The following is a 17270-nucleotide window of genomic DNA, read 5'->3' as shown; positions in this document are numbered from 1 at the left end:
GCATATATGTTTAAACCCTGGCAAAAAAAATGGTTTTAGTGTCCTTTCCCTTTATGGCAGTTGTGTAGTAGGTACATTTAAGTAGCCAGTCGGCGTCACTCTGTGCTTCCTGTGCCTTTAATTAAACTACCTGCAGAATCCTACAACTTCCTGTAACACTGCAAGCTGATCTTCCATATACGGTCATTTCTGACTAACATTGAAGGCATCGTTTCGATCGTATGATTTCGCCCACACACACTAGCAGCGTCTTTAAAACAACACACCTTCTCAGAGTGAGAGATTAATGCACATATTTTCACTCCATACACTGTGTGTGTCTGTACAAGCACAGCGGGCAAGGTCAGACCGGCCGTTTTAAGGTGTCTGCCCAGCTGAGGTTATCTAATTCCCCCGTGGTTATCCAAGCAGTCAGGTTAACTGCTGCTGGCTCCTCTAACTGGTAGACGTGTCTTTTTCGCTCTGTCCTTTTATTACCCTGTTTGTATCTGCCATTCCCAGCCAAACACCATATCTCTCACGCTATCACACACTGTATTTACTCTTTATCTGTCTCCCAGCCATTTTCTGTGTCTGACCTACCTTCTTGCCCTATCGGTGGCGCTTTTCACATTCCACAAATCTATCCATCATCTCATCTAATCCTCCACTTTTTCCTCTGCAGTCTGAACACCTCCACCTCTGTCCCCCTACTGCTCGTTGTCATTACATCCTTGACTGTTGCGCTCTCTGACAGCAAAGTCCTGATTGTCTTCCTGGTGTTATAATTACACCTTGTTCATTGCAGTCGCCTCGAAGAGACATGATTATCTCGGCAAACTAATCATCCAACCAGATATGAGGATCAGACTCTTATCAAGTCAAAACATGTCAGTGGGATCCATCCCAAACAGTTTCTTGATGAGGTGATGGTGGATTTTAGTAGAGAAAATAAAATGATGGGATGTTGATGCATTATGAATGAGCCTGTATCATGTCTACTACTCGACGCACACACATAGCAGGTTAGGATTTACCAGCTTTACAGATTGCCAAGCATTTAAAAATCTATCCAAGGGACAGACTGTACTTTTCCTAGTTCACTTTTCCATGACCCTCTTCCCCACCTTCCTCTTCCTCCTGCAATGTTCACTGGGTTTAAAAATCCTGCTCATGTCGCCCTCTTTGCTGTCTGGAGGTTATTCTCACCTCGCCGATACAAGACGGCTGAGCTATTCACCAAAACCCGTCACAGGAGACTAGGAGGCAGACACGCTGCAGTCACTCTTTATTATCATACGTCCTTCAGTCGATGTTCAAGACAGTGTCAGCAGCCCAGGATCCTTCACTGCAGCTCACCGAGTATGACACATGAGCGAGAGTGGTAGCAGAGATTAAATGGAGGTGAAAAAAGGCACACAAAAAAAAAGCATTTAAGGTAAGAGAAGTAGTAAAATATCATTTTTCTGAATTGCTTTTGATTAAAAGTGGCAAAAGACTTGATGTAAATGGCACGAGATGATGGACAGTGGGGGAGATAAAGGGAGAGAGCGAAAAGCGGTGAAGAAAGAAGTTCAAGAAGGGACAAGGTGAGCGGAGGCAGTCTGGGATGGTTTGCTGTCAGAAGGAAAACGCCTCAGGCGATGTTTCCCATACAGAATCGTTCAGGAGTAACGCGTACGTGGGGGAATATGAGCCGAGAACGAAGCTGCCCCAAGTTTTTTGCACAAAAACTAGGTCACACAAATATTACAAACCATGACACTTTGGAGCGTCACCTCTTCTCTTCCCCCACAGTGAGGCCTCCACGATCAGCAGACTATACGACACACAAAGCTTTTGAGTTTATCTTTCAAATTTTCTTCAGTGACGACCTTTTTACACTGAAGGGGAGCTATTACAGGGAGTGCAGAATTATTAGGCAAATGAGTATTTTGTCCACATCATCCTCTTCATGCATGTTGTCTTACTCCAAGCTGTATAGGCTTGAAAGCCTACTACCAATTAAGCATATTAGGTGATGTGCATCTCTGTAATGAGAAGGGGTGTGGTCTAATGACATCAACACCCTATATCAGGTGTGCATAATTATTAGGCAACTTCCTTTCCTTTGGCAAAATGGGTCAAAAGAAGGACTTAACAGGCTCAGAAAAGTCAAAAATAGTGAGATATCTTGCAGAGGGATGCAGCAGTCTCAAAATTGCAAAGTTTCTGAAGCGTGATCATCGAACAATCAAGCGTTTCATTCAAAATAGTCAACAGGGTCGCAAGAAGCGTGTGGAAAAACCAAGGCGCCAAAATAACTGCCCATGAACTGAGAAAAGTCAAGCGTGCAGCTGCCAAGATGCCACTTGCCACCAGTTTGGCCATATTTCAGAGCTGCAACATCACTGGAGTGCCCAAAAGCACAAGGTGTGCAATACTCAGAGACATGGCCAAGGTAAGAAAGGCTGAAAGACGACCACCACTGAACAAGACACACAAGCTGAAACGTCAAGACTGGGCCAAGAAATATCTCAAGACTGGTTTTTCTAAGGTTTTATGGACTGATGAAATGAGAGTGAGTCTTGATGGGCCAGATGGATGGGCCCGTGGCTGGATTGGTAAAGGGCAGAGAGCTCCAGGCCGACTCAGACGCCAGCAAGGTGGAGGTGGAGTACTGGTTTGGGCTGGTATCATCAAAGATGAGCTTGTGGGGCCTTTTCGGGTTGAGGATGGAGTCAAGCTCAACTCCCAGTCCTACTGCCAGTTTCTGGAAGACACCTTCTTCAAGCAGTGGTACAGGAAGAAGTCTGCATCCTTCAAGAAAAACATGATTTTCATGCAGGACAATGCTCCATCACACGCGTCCAAGTACTCCACAGCGTGGCTGGCAAGAAAGGGTATAAAAGAAGAAAAACTAATGACATGGCCTCCTTGTTCACCTGATCTGAACCCCATTGAGAACCTGTGGTCCATCATCAAATGTGAGATTTACAAGGAGGGAAAACAGTACACCTCTCTGAACAGTGTCTGGGAGGCTGTGGTTGCTGCTGCACGCAATGTTGATGGTGAACAGATCAAAACACTGACAGAATCCATGGATGGCAGGCTTTTGAGTGTCCTTGCAAAGAAAGGTGGCTATATTGGTCGCTGATTTGTTTTTGTTTTGTTTTTGAATGTCAGAAATGTATATTTGTGAATGTGGAGATGTTATATTGGTGTCACTGGTAAAAATAAATAATTGAAATGGGTATATATTTGTTTTTTGTTAAGTTGCCTAATAATTATGCACAGTAATAGTCACCTGCACACACAGATATCCCCCTAAAATAGCTAAAACTAAAAACAAACTACAAACTACTTCCAAAAACATTCAGCTTTGATATTAATGAGTGTTTTGGGTTCATTGAGAACATGGTTGTTGTTCAATAATAAAATTATTCCTCAAAAATACAACTTGCCTAATAATTCTGCACTCCCTGTATAGTTTTCTTTATTTTCTGTGATATATCTACTGTTACAGTGATGAATGCTCAACCTACAAAGTTTAAAACATGAAGTCACCATAAGAGCTCCCCAGTGAGAGTGGATATCCCTAATATTTTGACTTGCTGCCTTTTATTACCAAAAACCAGTTTCCAAAAAACAAACGTCAGCAAAGTGTTCTCATATTTTTTCCTCTTCTTAGTTCAGTTTAAGAAAACAAACTGCTGCTGTCATCTGTTCAGTCAACAGTTTTTCTTATTTACACACGTTTTAGTCCTGATGGAGCGCTTAGTTACGCTTAGTTACGCTTAGTTACGCTTAGTTACGAATCATGTGGACAGATTTGTGGATAATAAATGATTGAAGTGGTCCTATTATTCTTCCTAAAGCTTCATATTTTTATCCCTGGACTCCACATAACTTAATCATAATCATTTTATTTATGATAGATGGCCCCTCAGTTGATCCATCCCCTGAAATGAGCCGTTTCAGCTCCTCTCCCTTTAAGCCAAACTCTTTCTGATAAAGAAACCAAAAAAGGATCATTTAACAGCGCTCCATGTCTGCTGGCTGTGCAACAGTGCATATATTACAGAAGACAGGAGATATTTGCTATTTGTTTTAATATATGTGCCCCCTGTAAACTGTGCTACATCTTAAAGCTGTCAGTGTGGCAGGTGGATGTTGTTCAGTCTGCCTGGAAGCATCCACAATTTTAATATGACAAAAATAAGGAAAAGTAAAAAAAGGTGCACATTACCAACGACTCAGTTATTATCTATTTAATAATAATACCTTATTGATATTTGATAATTACTTCTGTCTTACATCTTTACTCTCTACTTAAAAGCAAGTATCTTAAGTGTGTCTGTATATTGGAGAGCCTCTATTAAGTATTGACAGAGTAAAATGTGAGGTAACCAGTATTTCACCCCAGAAAGCGCAGACATTACATTTAGACTTAATGGACGACAGAAATAATTAAATAAATGTGATTTTTTAAAAAGCCATGTTAGATCTATAACTAGAAAAAGAATCCAATCACTCTTTATAAAGCATGGCGTGCCATATGTTAAACAGGAAGAACAATTTATTGCTCACTTTCAATATCATCCAATTCAGTATATAAATAAAACCGGTGTACATGCTGTGTCACATTCCTTTAAAGTGACCAGCTTGGAAACTTTCCAGATTTCCTGCATGCTCCCCCTGAGGACTCCTCCTCCGCTTTAAAATGTCTGAAAAGCAGATGCCCCTCTAGGCTTTTCTGCTTCAGTCTTCAAGGTGTTCATTTGCTTATAGTGTTGCCCATTTTTTTTCCTTAATGTGAAGTGTTGACACAGACAGATCACGTTACTTACTAAAAAAAGACCACATGTAGTTACTTCTAACTTTTTAGGTCCTAAAAGCTCAATACAAAAACAAATCCCCTGCATGCGCACTGTGCTACAGTCTGTGCTGCTGATTACCCACTTACAGAGGATTACGCCCACTTTGCTGCACACATTAGTGTGCTAAAACCATCTCCAGGCTCCCTAATGCAGCTCAGCAATTATAATTTTAACCTCTGCTGCTATAATGAAATCATTTATCTGTCTCACATCATTTACTTTAACTTTTAGGCTTATGAGAACGAATCAGCTATCAGGTGTTAACGTCGACGGCCTGCGTTTACACCATCCTGTCTTTAAGCAGGTCAAGCATTAAAAAAAGGCTTAAAGCTAAAAAAGAGTTAGGTAGATTCAGCTTCTAATACCTGTCCGTGGTTCCACAGTCCGGTTGCCATTCTGGTCCATGAAGACAAATCTACCTCCAGTGAAGTCAGAGCCGTAGTCAGACAGGTACAGGAGGGAGGTGTAGTCGAAAGAGCCATAGGTCACCTGGCAGACAGGGAGAGAGGAGGAAAGCACGAGTTGAGAGCTGAATAATATAATTTCATGTCTCATCTCCATATTCAACCAACACTCACAACACACACGTGTCACAAGTTCATTCCCAAACTTCTGCACGCTTTAAAATTTAATGTGTTCACGTGGAGCAGCAGCACCGCTCCATCATCATGAGCTGACGGGTAAAAAACACAAGCAGAATATTTCTGACTGCTGGCTTGATTTTTGAATTAGAGCTAGTGCAGTGTTCACTATGGCGACTCCTAAATGGAGCAGCTAGAAAGAAAAAGAAGAGAGGAGGAGTGACACTGCGCTTAGTAAAACATTTTTTCTCCTTTGTTTGTCCTTGAGAAACAGCGCTGTAGATCTATCAGTCTATCTAAGATTAATCAATTATATTCTGATTCTGATCCTCGCCCCAACAGAGGACTACAAACTGACCAGCAGCCTGTGTGAAAAAATTAATTTATCAATATGAGGGAGGGGGAGAACCCTATCATACAAGCCTAGCTAATGCTGCTGGTTTCACATGTCACAAATGTGTTCCCAAAATACTTTCACAATACAACAAAAAGAACAGACAGCATGCCTTTGGCTTTTTCTTTGTTGTACCTCCGCGACAAAACGTTTGAAAAGCACTAACCTAAGGCTCCGGTCTGCCTATGGAGCGTCACTCCGTGGATTCCCAAAGTTATTGTATGGATTCTTACTCAACACTGATTTTAAAAGCTCCAAAAAGCATTTACAGCTGTGGAACCGTTCACGCATGCATTCAATGCATATCACTTCATGAATCATATCCCTGAAGGTTTTATCCATCACACTGTAAAAGAAGCAGCAGCAGCTCTCTTTCTGTACATTTTGGCTCCACGTGAGGTCCCCAGGCTCTGAGGCACAGTTTGGATCTACTCACAGCAGTTTCACACATAAAGCATTAGGTAAAATATCCCACCTGCATGTTCTTTACAGGCAGGCGGATTTGTTACTTTCTGCATAAACTCATTGTGAAGTTCCTTTGTGTATACACCACACAGCTTCTCCCACAGCAGGATGGCAGCCACCTGTTTGTGCCCACTGTGTCAGCAGCTCATGTGGAAAAAGAAGAGCTTTGTCTTTACGTCTCTCAAAGATTACCTGCTGCCAGGTCCTCCCTCCCACTCCCCCCATCGTATCTGTAATCACTCAAATACAAGTCAAAACGATGCCGCTTTGAGCAGCAGCAAGCGTTATTCATGGGAAGTGAACTGTTGCCCGTTTCTGCAGAACAACTAATAGCAGTGCTAACGTGAAAGCGCCTGATCTCAAAACCTTAATATATCATCTGAAGGTAAGCTGAGAGGGAACAAGAAACGGCTGCCTCTCTTATTTCTTGCTGTGAAATAAGTCCTCTCACTTCAAAGAGAGAACAAAAGTAAGCTGCTAAGAGTTTTATGAATCCCTGAAACGACGTCAAACCGGCATCGTTCACAAAGCGCTCGTAAGTGTTTCCAATCGAGTTCTACAATAGGAAACTTTAACAATTCATGAACATTTGTCTCTTAATGTGCGTGTGCCCGAACGCCTGTGTTCTCCAATTAGAGAAGAGTGTGAAATGGAAATATAGTGTAACCATGGGGACTGAGAAGCTGCCTGAAGTTAGAATCATCTTATGTAAGATGTTATTTTTGGCTAACGTTTAAACACATTTTACTAACATACACTGTAAATCTGAAAAGTTAACATATTACTGAGATTTACAATGCCAGGCAACACACCTAGCACACATCTGTTAATAGTAAAAGCCAATTGTTGCTTATACACTGTTACTGTAACAGAAGCTCACAGCAAACGCTGCTGAAGTTTCAAAAGGATTTTGCAGGTCTGAAAACCAAAGTAGTGAGTTTGAAGATGCTTAAAATCCCCTAGTATTTAAAGTCATGTGAAAAATAATTTACACTCCATTGAATGTAGTTAAACGTAGACGCTAGTTAGAATATCTAACTGGCTTTCTAGACTTGAAGGAATCCACAACTTTGAAAAAAAGAAAATGGTTTAGCGTGCATCTTACAATGACTGCACAGAAAGCAAAGAGAACAGCACGGCTTAAACACCAGTTTTAAATAGGACAGGTTCCACCTATCTCGAAACACTGAGTTACGAATTTGACATTCTGACACATTTATTGACAATTATTTCCAGACACCGATTCAAAGAAGTGCAAATGTTTACTTGATGATTAAAATTTAAATTAAATTAAATATTCTGTAATAAATCAAAAACTGAAGAAAAACCATGAATCAACATATGAACATTACCTGATACTGCTGAAGTGAAGCAGAGTAGTGTTTTATTAGAGACACAGCCAGGTCATTTTTGAAAGAAAAAAAACAAGGTGAGAGCTGCTGTTGCGATTATTCAAAAACTTTAAGAAACAAAATGACCATCGATCTTCTTTGATGGGGTGAGGATGATCATGAGAAAGGAGGTAAATTAGCTTAAAACTACACGATGGGAGCTTGTTAACAATCTGAAGGCAGGTGGTCCACAACTGGTAACACACCTGCAGGGTCTCCTGCTCAAGAAGGCACAAGTTTGCTGACTTCTAAATAATTTACAGGAGCTATGGAGAAAGTGCTGCAGTTAGAATTCATGCACTAATGCACCAAAATCGAGCTGTTTGGCAGCAACTTGACCCGCCACGTTTGGAGAAAGAGAAATGTTCCATGATCCAAAGTAGTCTAAGGAGCTTGGAAAGAAAAGCATCTGGACTTCTTTAAGTTGCTTGAAGACAAATGGTCAAATGGTGGAGAGTCCCAGATTTAAACCCTGTGGAAGTGTCCCCCCAAGAGAGACATAGACCCCCTAATGATCCTCTACCTAATCACACGAGCCAAGGTGTGAAAACGGGTGTAGGTCACAATCAGCCAAGGTTTTGGGTGAGCTCATTGTGAAACCTAGCCCCAGCCTATTATGTGATTTCCAGAGGTCACATGACTCAGGATGTGAGTGGGCGTTAAGGCGTCTGGGAAGGGATCTCAACACTGGATTATAGATGGCAGACAGTTGGTGTCGTAAACCACCGCCTCTGTTCAAAGATGGCCGCTCACAGTGGACATAGATGGCTTCTTTCACTCCTCTTTCAAACCATCTGTCCTCTCTGTCCAAAATGTGAACATTGGCATCCTCGAAAGAGTGACCTTTGTCCTTTAGATGCAGGTGGACAGCTGAGTCTTGTCCTGTGGAGGTGGCTCTTCTGTGTTGTGCCATGCGCTTGTGAAGCGGCTGTTTGGTCTCTCCAATGTAGAGGTCTGGGCATTACTCGCTATGCTGTACAGCATACACTACATTGTTAAGTTTGTGTTTAGGATTTTTGTCTTTGGGATGAACCAGTTTTTGTCCGAGTTCGTTGCTTGGCCTGAAGTACACCGGGATGTCATGCTTGGAGAAAACTCTCCTGAGTTTTTTTCCGATACAACGGCTACATAGGGGATGACAATGTTGTTACATTCGTCTTTGTGATCCTCCCTAGTTGGGATCCAAAGTACGCCATGTCCACAGTCAAGCACAGAGGTGGAAACGTTCTGCTTTAAGCCTGTTTTTCCTACTAAGGGTACAGAATGACTGCATTACACGTACCAAACAATCTTAACAGATAAACTTCTTAACTAAGAACACTGGTGGGTCATGGATGAGTCAAACACACAACAATGTCCCTTCAACTGATGTGGGGCTGATCAGAACTGCACCATTTTATATGTTTGTCACGACACACATTCATCTGACCCATTGTCAGTGTAAAATAATGAGTGTATGCAAGATGCCATCTTTGTGTGATACAGTGTGACACAGCCTTTGTAAAAAAAATGGACCAGGTGCTATTTGAGGCTGTGAAAAGATCTGAGTGTTTGGTGACAATACGTTTGTTTGGTGGAGTTGCAAACATTGTCTGAAGAGAGTGCAATTATCCTTGGTGGGTGCATCAGAGCGGTTGTATTTCAGGGTAAATCCAGGGTGATTACCATGTTAGTAAGTTGATGTGCAGCTTTACTCCAGCAAAAGTCAAGGAAGGGTCAGGAATGAACAGACTACTTGACACTCGTGTCTTCACCTTCAATTCCATTTCATTACAACTCCAGATATGAGATAAAACACACTCTCTGTGCTGTCACACCCCAACTGCTGCTATGACACCGTATCAGTGCTATGATCGATGGGAAGAAAAATCGACCACCCAAGACAGCCAAGGGCCATTTACATTTAAATGAGAGTTGGGTTGGACAATTAGCCCCAAAATAGCAGCAGAGACAGATGGAGGGGAAAAAGTGGCTCTTTCTGATTAAGTTTTACCAGCTGTCAAAGGCCAGCAGGAGACGATTAGGTGGCAAATATTAATATGGCCACAGGGCTCACATTAGGTGTTAAGTATACACCAAGGATGAAGCGAAAGCAAACAAGAATAATCTTAGAAAGATAGCACGATCGTCACAAGCAAAGTGAACACGTAACAGAAACATGTTGTTTCTGCCTCGTGTAGCAGGAGAACCACAGAATAATATTCAGACTGCCGTGCAGTTTAAACACGATTGCAAAAGCAGCATTCAGGGACATCTCTTACATTTTAAAGTGTTTTTCTTTCACCAGCTCTTCAGTAACACATTAAAAAAATACAAGAAGAAATTCTTCCAATAAGAAAACTCTTTTCAGAATTTACTTACTAACACATTTTTCACTCTTAATAACATAATTTGTAAGCCATTAAAAGTTTGTTGGTCTTTTCCTATCAAAACACATCTAACTCAAATTTCCTCAAGGTCTTCTTTCAAACGCAGAGCAGAGAATGTGTCATGACAATGACCAAAGTGTAAAATGAAAGCGCGAGATTAAAGCAGCGAGCTTTAAAGCTGCACCTCATGAATAGAAATTATGACTGAATGATGTAGGATGTGAAGAGTTTACATAACAGAGACATGGGCTACAGGAAATTAACAACCTGCCTTGCATGGCAATGTCACCTATTTGAAGCCATGATCTATGTAAAACCATGTCTAAATGTGAAACAGCAGCTGTTTTAGAACTGCTGAACTGATGGTATAAGGGATGATCAAAAAATATTAGTAGGTGTTAGGGCTGGGCCATATCATACCGTTCATGGTAATACCGGTATAATGTTGGGCAACGATAAGAAAATGAAATATCGTGATAGAATATGGGTAAAGCGCGCATGCGCAGTGCCTTTGTTTTCATACGCACATGGCGGAAAAAGCATGGCGGCGACGGAGAATGAGAAGGGTGAAAGCGAATCGTTGAATGAAACGGATGAACCAGAATCGGTTTGCAAAAGTGCTGCAACTTCAGTGGTGTGGAACTGGTTTAGCTTTCGTCCGTCAGATACGCAACAAAGCATTTTTTGGTAGCGCATGCTAGCGGGCCGTCGTTAATACCGTGTTTTTTGGGAACATACGGCACACTTAAAATCAATCCTTTGATTTTTCTGAAAATCAACCTGGGTTTGGGGGTAGGGATGGGTATTGATAAGATTTTCACGATTCCGATTCCATTTTCGATTCTTTTTAACGATTCGATTCTTTATCGATTCTTTTTAAAAAAGGAGAACACTAAGGTCGAATAGCTTAGAACTTTGTTTTATATCTTCTCTTTGAACAAGATAGAAATTTAGGAGTAACATGGCCTTACAAACCCAACAGTGACATCTTAAGAGATCCAGCCTACGGCTCTTCAATGGGGTGTCACAGCGTCCCCAGGAAAGAAAATCGTAAATGTAAAATAATAAAATAAATATTCGTCTGTAGCAATTACACAAGAATATCCAGTAATGTCCCTGCCTACAATTAAACACATTCACTTACCGAAAATCGGAGCATCTGCTGTGGTAAATGGGAGTTTCTGGTGTGGCACGCACACCAAAAACTTAGTCACTGCTCGGTGACATTCGTCTATCCTGGCTTGAAAGGAGACGCTAATGGTAAACTGCAGCAAGAACTGCCAGCATCTGAGCCAGACTCTGTCTGTCTCTCTCATCATGGTCACCTAAATGCACAGCAATGGCAGGTTTTGTAATAAGACAGATCGCGCTAACATAATATGCACTGTTAGTTGATTATTTATCCGCCGCATTAACGGGAGAGGACGTGCAAACGTTACCGCTGCTGCTGGGTTGAGATTCACGAGTCCAGAGAGGAATTAAAAACACGACATTCATTTAAGGTCATCGCGTGTTTGTGAGCAAATGCTTTTGCATATTCGTAGTGTTTCCTCCCTTAAATTAAATATCTACTTTGCAAGTATTGCAAGTTGCCCTGTTGTCATCCGTTCTCGTAAAGTGTAATCAAACTTTTGAGCGTTTGAGCCGCTTAGGCGCCGTGTTTCCTGCCAGGTAAATGACGCTCCGCAACGTGGTGACGTCATTCAGGGCGACTGGAATCGATAAGGGAATCGTTTGCAAAAATGGCAAACAATTCCAAGGAATTGAAACAGTGGGAACCGGTTCTCAACAAGAACCGGTTTTCGATACCCATCCCTATTTAGGGGTACGTGCTTTGGAATTGTACGTGCTTTTTGGAGTTTGTACGTGTTTGTACTCTAGGGGCCACCGTATATATTTATATATAAACATATATAAATAAAACCACTTTTTTTTACATTAGTAATTCCTTTTGTGCATAATTTTATATTGTTGTTAATAATAAAAAATTAATTAAAGCAACAAAACAACCTGAAGAGCCGGTTGGGAGCCGAAAGAGCCGGCTCTTTTTAGTGCGCCGAACCAAAAGAGCTGGTTCTCTAAAAAGAGCTGGAATTCCCATCACTATCACATATATGGCAGATACAGACCGGAGTGGGCTTGGCACTACATGTTTGCAACCTCGCTTAAAGGTAAAAGGAAAAGTCTTCCAGTACTGACAACTTTCTCTTCATTGAAAGTGACCTAGTAGCAAACAAACTGAGCTTAACAGAAATTCAGATCTTTGTTCATTTCAGAAAAGTCTACAATACATTTTAAGTGAGAACAAGATGTGGGTGGAGAGGCCTTGAGATCATTTTCACTGTTGCTTTGATGTTGCAAAAAGGTTCCCACTCAGTTCAACAAGATAATGAGATACACCCTTTTACTAACCTGAATGGAATCACTGGAGACACAATATCCATGGGGCCACTGTTTTCTAATCTCACTTGATCTTCATCCTCTATGGGGGTCTCTCTGCCAGATAATTGACTTTAGCCTTCAATAAGAAACCATTTGCTTTTTTGCGCTCAGCTGCTATCTCGATAATTCAGCAATCCGGCACTGAAATTGTCCTGTTAATATTCGCTCGGAGTTTTGTGTCTATAAACAGTCTTGATAATTCAGGCCCTGAGGCTGTAATTGCAGCCATTATCATCTTATTACAAACCAAAGCTGTGCCAAGAAAATATCAACCACACCACTACACCACCACCAGTCTGAACCACTGATAGAAAGCAGGAAGGATCCATGCTTTCATGTCATTTCTACCAAATTCTGACAGTACATGTCAAAGTCACAGGTCAAGTGGTTATTTGAGTTACTGTTACCTTCCTATCAGTCTGCCCATTCCCCTCTGATCTCTGGCATCAGACATTGTCACAAACTGGATTCCCTCACTGGATATTTTATTTTATTTGAAAAATTATTTTTAATCCCTGGAGACGATTGATTGGGAAAAAAAATCCACAGTTCATAAATAGTTTCTGAAATACCCAAACAAGTTCACAATCATGCCGCGTTCCAAGTCACTCACGTCACCGTTCGTCCTCATCCCGATGCTCAATGTGAACTTTAGCATGTTGCTGTCACCATGTCTACATGCCTGAATATATTAGGCTACTGCCTTGTGATTGACTTATTAGATATCTGCATTAATAAGCAGCTGAACAGATGCACCTAATGAGGTTTCCAGTGAGTGTTTACCACAATATAAAATTTATTAATTGCCTCTATTGCACAGACTACTGACACGGACAGAGATAACTCACTAACATTAGTAAAAATTCATTTTTATTTCCTTATTCTGTTAATTTAATGATTAATGAATTAGCCTACCATATGAAACCTACCTTGTGGAGGGCTTTAAACTTAACAAGGTAACGTCGCTGACAACAACACATAATGTCGGACTGGTTCTTTTAGTTTTTCTTGCTTGTTCTGAAAAACAGACGAGGATCCGGTTTTTGTGCCTTACCTTATCAATGTGCGGGTGCCAGTACTCGTCGTGTTGGGTCTTGGCTGCCGTGCTGTTGATCCTGGAGAAGAAGGTGGGCTTGGTGAGGTACATCAAAGCTGGGTCCAAACCAAACGTCTGAGCGATAACTTCCTGGATTCGCCCACGCACATCTCTACCGGGGATAAACAGACACAATATGACAGGTTGAAAGCTCTGACTTTATTTCTTCAAACAGAATGATTTATGACCGGGGTACGCCGTCAGGCAGCGCTGCTCGAGCTTTTAAAAAATATCCCAAATAAAGCTCTGCAGGGCTCAACAAGCACTGATATTTACACAAACGCTCGAGCACTAAAACTGCTATTAGCAAAAGGTTTGTGACAATGTTCAGTCATTTTAGTTCTATGTTACTTTTTAATAATAGAAAGGTTGTATGTGCACATTGGGAACAACGAAACCTAAATATGTGTACATCTAAATGATGTAATAGTTGTATTTTATCGATGCAAATAAAACAGGACATGTATTAACAACTAACATTGCGTATGTAACCATTTTAAAAATTCAGGTGTTTCTTTTTGGTTTAAACTCTAAAAATATACAGAAAGATTTTTAATAACGGTTCCTTCATCACCTGTAAAGCTGGAAATCCTCTTGTGTGAATACATCCTTGAGCCGTTCCCCAAAATACCTGCAGTCACATCCCCACCGCACAACCACAGGCAGGTCCAGACACAGCCAATCAGAGACACAAACACAGAGAGGAGGACAGGGGGGGAAACAGAGCAGAGGAGATGGGATCTGTTAGGAGAAATTAATATTTCACAGCACAGTGCACTATTATCCAGACAGGTATTCCCACCCAACCGTCCAAACGCAACAGATTCTGAACATCTGACTGTTTCGCATGAGGAAGTCCCCAGCGGAGGGGAGGCTAACCGGGTGGGAAGTGAGCTGGGAGTACCACCGTCACTGTTTCCTGATTAAAGTCAGCCAGATGGTCCCTGAGGATCTCGTGTCAGCCACCTGCGCTATGTGACTAGAGAGCGACGGAAGGAAACTGAGGCAGAAAACTGATTGTACCAGCGCTGATGAATGAGATTCGTGCGGGTCGCTGAACCTGGAGAGTTCAGCTCACAGAGTCCGTCATCATTAAGATTGATTGTCAACTCGATACTACGACTAGATTTCTGCACATGATGCTGTAGGTGGTTCCTGCTGGGGAACAAACTGGAAAAACCTTGTAGACATAAGTACCGAGTGTCTAGGGCTGTAAAATGAAGCCAATGCAGAAGCGCCAAAATCTGCAGTTCCAAAAAGGAGTCAGTCCCCATAAATCAGCATGTTAAAATGTTTTCAGCCTGGTATGTAACACAGTTTGGCCTCTATGGATAGTTTCCCCATTCATAAAAACGAACAGTCTATGTTTTTTTTTTTTACACAGTTTCTGTGTCGATCTATAGAAGAACAAATAAAAAAACTGATGTACTTTCCCACCTGTATATGTTAACAAACTGTTTTCCCATCGACAAGGCTCCAGAGTGCAGGTCCAGTATGGAGGCCTGCAGGGTACAAACAAAAGAACTGGAATGTGTGCAAATAACAACAAAAAACAAGTCAGCTGAACAAATAATTCCAAAGTGTTGATGTGCACTGGTACAAGCATGACACAGTGACCGTTTCAAGGGTCAACACTGATCCCTCAGTGGCCTTTTTGGGGCGTTCTCCCTCTGCCCTTTACTTGTTATTGCTTATCAACTCCTCGGGGACACTGATCTGAAAATAAGTCATTTTCAAAGAAGTCTCTCTGTGGCTTCCCCTCGGTTCATGTGAGTGTCTTAACACTCCATAAACAGCTCCTTTATTGGTTGTGGACCAGGCCTGGGGGGAGCGGAAAGCATTACTGGAGAGTGCCCGGAACATCCAGGCAGTCCCAGTTTCATCTTCCACAGCAAAAGAGCCAAAGCTCTAGTTATTGCTCAAGCCTGCCCTCAAGTGCTGAGAGGGCCCATTACAGCAGTGGTGCTTTCTAGGTTCATACTGGAGTATTATTTCATTCACATCCAACAAAAACACAGATGTAATAACTACAGCACATACACATTCCTGTTGTTGAACAGGCTTCCTAGAACTGCTGATAAAACTTCATCAGACACTAATTCCTAATAAATGTGCCACATACCAATTAGTTTTCTAAAAACTACAGTGCCCGGGTGTTTAAGAAAACTGTTTAGACTTTCTCAAAAGAAGCCATTACATACCGAGTCATTTACATATCACACAGCCCATGACAGATTCAATTATTTTTTTATTTAAAGAAAAAACAAAAAAAACAGCTGGATTTCCTTCTGTTCCCCTGTCAGCTTTTTCTTTTTTTTTTAAAGACGGATGGGTTATTCAAAAGCTCTGCTCACACTCCCAGATGGATGTAGACAAATGCATACATTAATCATCTGAACAGTGTGGGATCATTTTGACGTAGAATACAAAGTTGAAGGGAGATTGCTCATAGTCACCCTCAGTGCTCATTTACCTTGTTGTATTAAAGCTTACCCTCTGCAGATTGCTGCTTTGCAACAAAACCCACAATAAAGCAGTCAAACAAATACTGACTTTTAAGCTTTAAAGAATTGTTTTTGCCTTATAAACTGCATTTCCATCTATATTTGCACATGTGCCCAGTTCTCATTTTCCTGGCAAAAGAAAGAAAAATGTGTCTCTTAAAACAAATGTTTACATTTTTCCTGTTTCCGTTATTGTTCTCTATATTGTCCTCTGCTGTCCACTCTTCTTGTCATTGTTTGTTCTAATATGATGTCATCACTGTTTTTGTCCTTTTTGTCTGTAAATAGTGTATCTGTATGTTTTTACTAACTTGTGTGTAACACCAACCTGCCAGAGGGTCTGCAGATGGAAATTAAGGGTATAGGCTATAATCATTTGCATTTGTTAAAATGTTCATTAATATGCATTGTCCCTCTTTCTAAATAAGATAAGATAAGATAAGATAAGATAAGATAAGATAAGATAAGATAAGATAAGATAAGATAAGATAAGATAAGATAAGATCAGTTTCAACATGACAGTATGAGAGGATCCCATCTTACTAACTGGGTAAAGTTTCTTTCACTACTAATAAAAAAATGATTCTGTCATCTTCCTCTAATACTTCTGTATCTATAAAGAGACTGAAATGTCTATAAAATGAAACTTTACCACGATAGGATGAATTTCACAACACTGCACATGAATGCACTCTCATTACAAGTTATAGGACACATGTGTAAATATCAAACTGGCTATAAAAATATACCAGCCATGATACAAAAACTCTAATGCAACGTACAATCAACACTCAAGCTGAGTAAACAAGGTGGGAGTGGATGTTTTGGAGTGACGTCCATATTTCTCATGTTAGTTTTAATTTCAAAGGCTGTTTGTTAATATATTTCATGCTTTATTAGTATTAAAAACACGAACCACCCATTTAATCCTGTATAAATGCACTTGTTGAAAGCTTGCTGTCTCAGAGATAGCCGGGTTATCCCTGCTTCACTGTCATGTAGGGCTGCCACGATTAGTCGACTAGTCATGATTACGTCGACTATCAAAATCGTCAACGACTGATTTAATAGTCGATGCGTCGTTTGAAGCTTTGTAAGATCCCAAAAGACGCAGGAATAAGTAGTAGTATTTAAGAGTGTAATAACGGACTGAAACAGAAGATGGCAGCACTGCATGTACAAGGATGCCA

At 41.0% G+C, this 17270-nt stretch overlaps 1 protein-coding gene across 2 annotated transcripts in view; it reads right to left on the bottom strand.

Moving 5' to 3' along the window:
• ogfod3 (2-oxoglutarate and iron dependent oxygenase domain containing 3) overlaps positions 1 to 17270 on the bottom strand; it is a 32524-nt gene that overhangs the window by 10610 nt on the left and 4644 nt on the right. Inside the window, exons 5-9 of one of the 2 annotated variants that reach the window (XM_026177258.1) lie at positions 15014 to 15078; positions 14151 to 14207; positions 13535 to 13688; positions 5204 to 5327; positions 4567 to 4767 (exon numbers count right to left, since the gene is read on the bottom strand). In XM_026177258.1, the coding sequence (XP_026033043.1) occupies positions 4736 to 4767; positions 5204 to 5327; positions 13535 to 13688; positions 14151 to 14207; positions 15014 to 15078 (432 nt within the window). In that variant the 3' untranslated portion in view covers positions 4567 to 4735. Of the gene's footprint in view, positions 1 to 4566; positions 4768 to 5203; positions 5328 to 13534; positions 13689 to 14150; positions 14208 to 15013; positions 15079 to 17270 lie in introns of those variants that run through there. The other variant, XM_026177256.1, reaches the window with a different exon arrangement.

The sequence above is a fragment of the Astatotilapia calliptera genome, chromosome 8, assembly GCF_900246225.1.
Source record: "Astatotilapia calliptera chromosome 8, fAstCal1.2, whole genome shotgun sequence".
NCBI lineage: Eukaryota > Metazoa > Chordata > Actinopteri > Cichliformes > Cichlidae > Astatotilapia > Astatotilapia calliptera.
The sequence above is the reverse complement of the archived record's forward strand: the minus strand, read 5'-3'. Positions and strand labels throughout refer to the sequence as shown.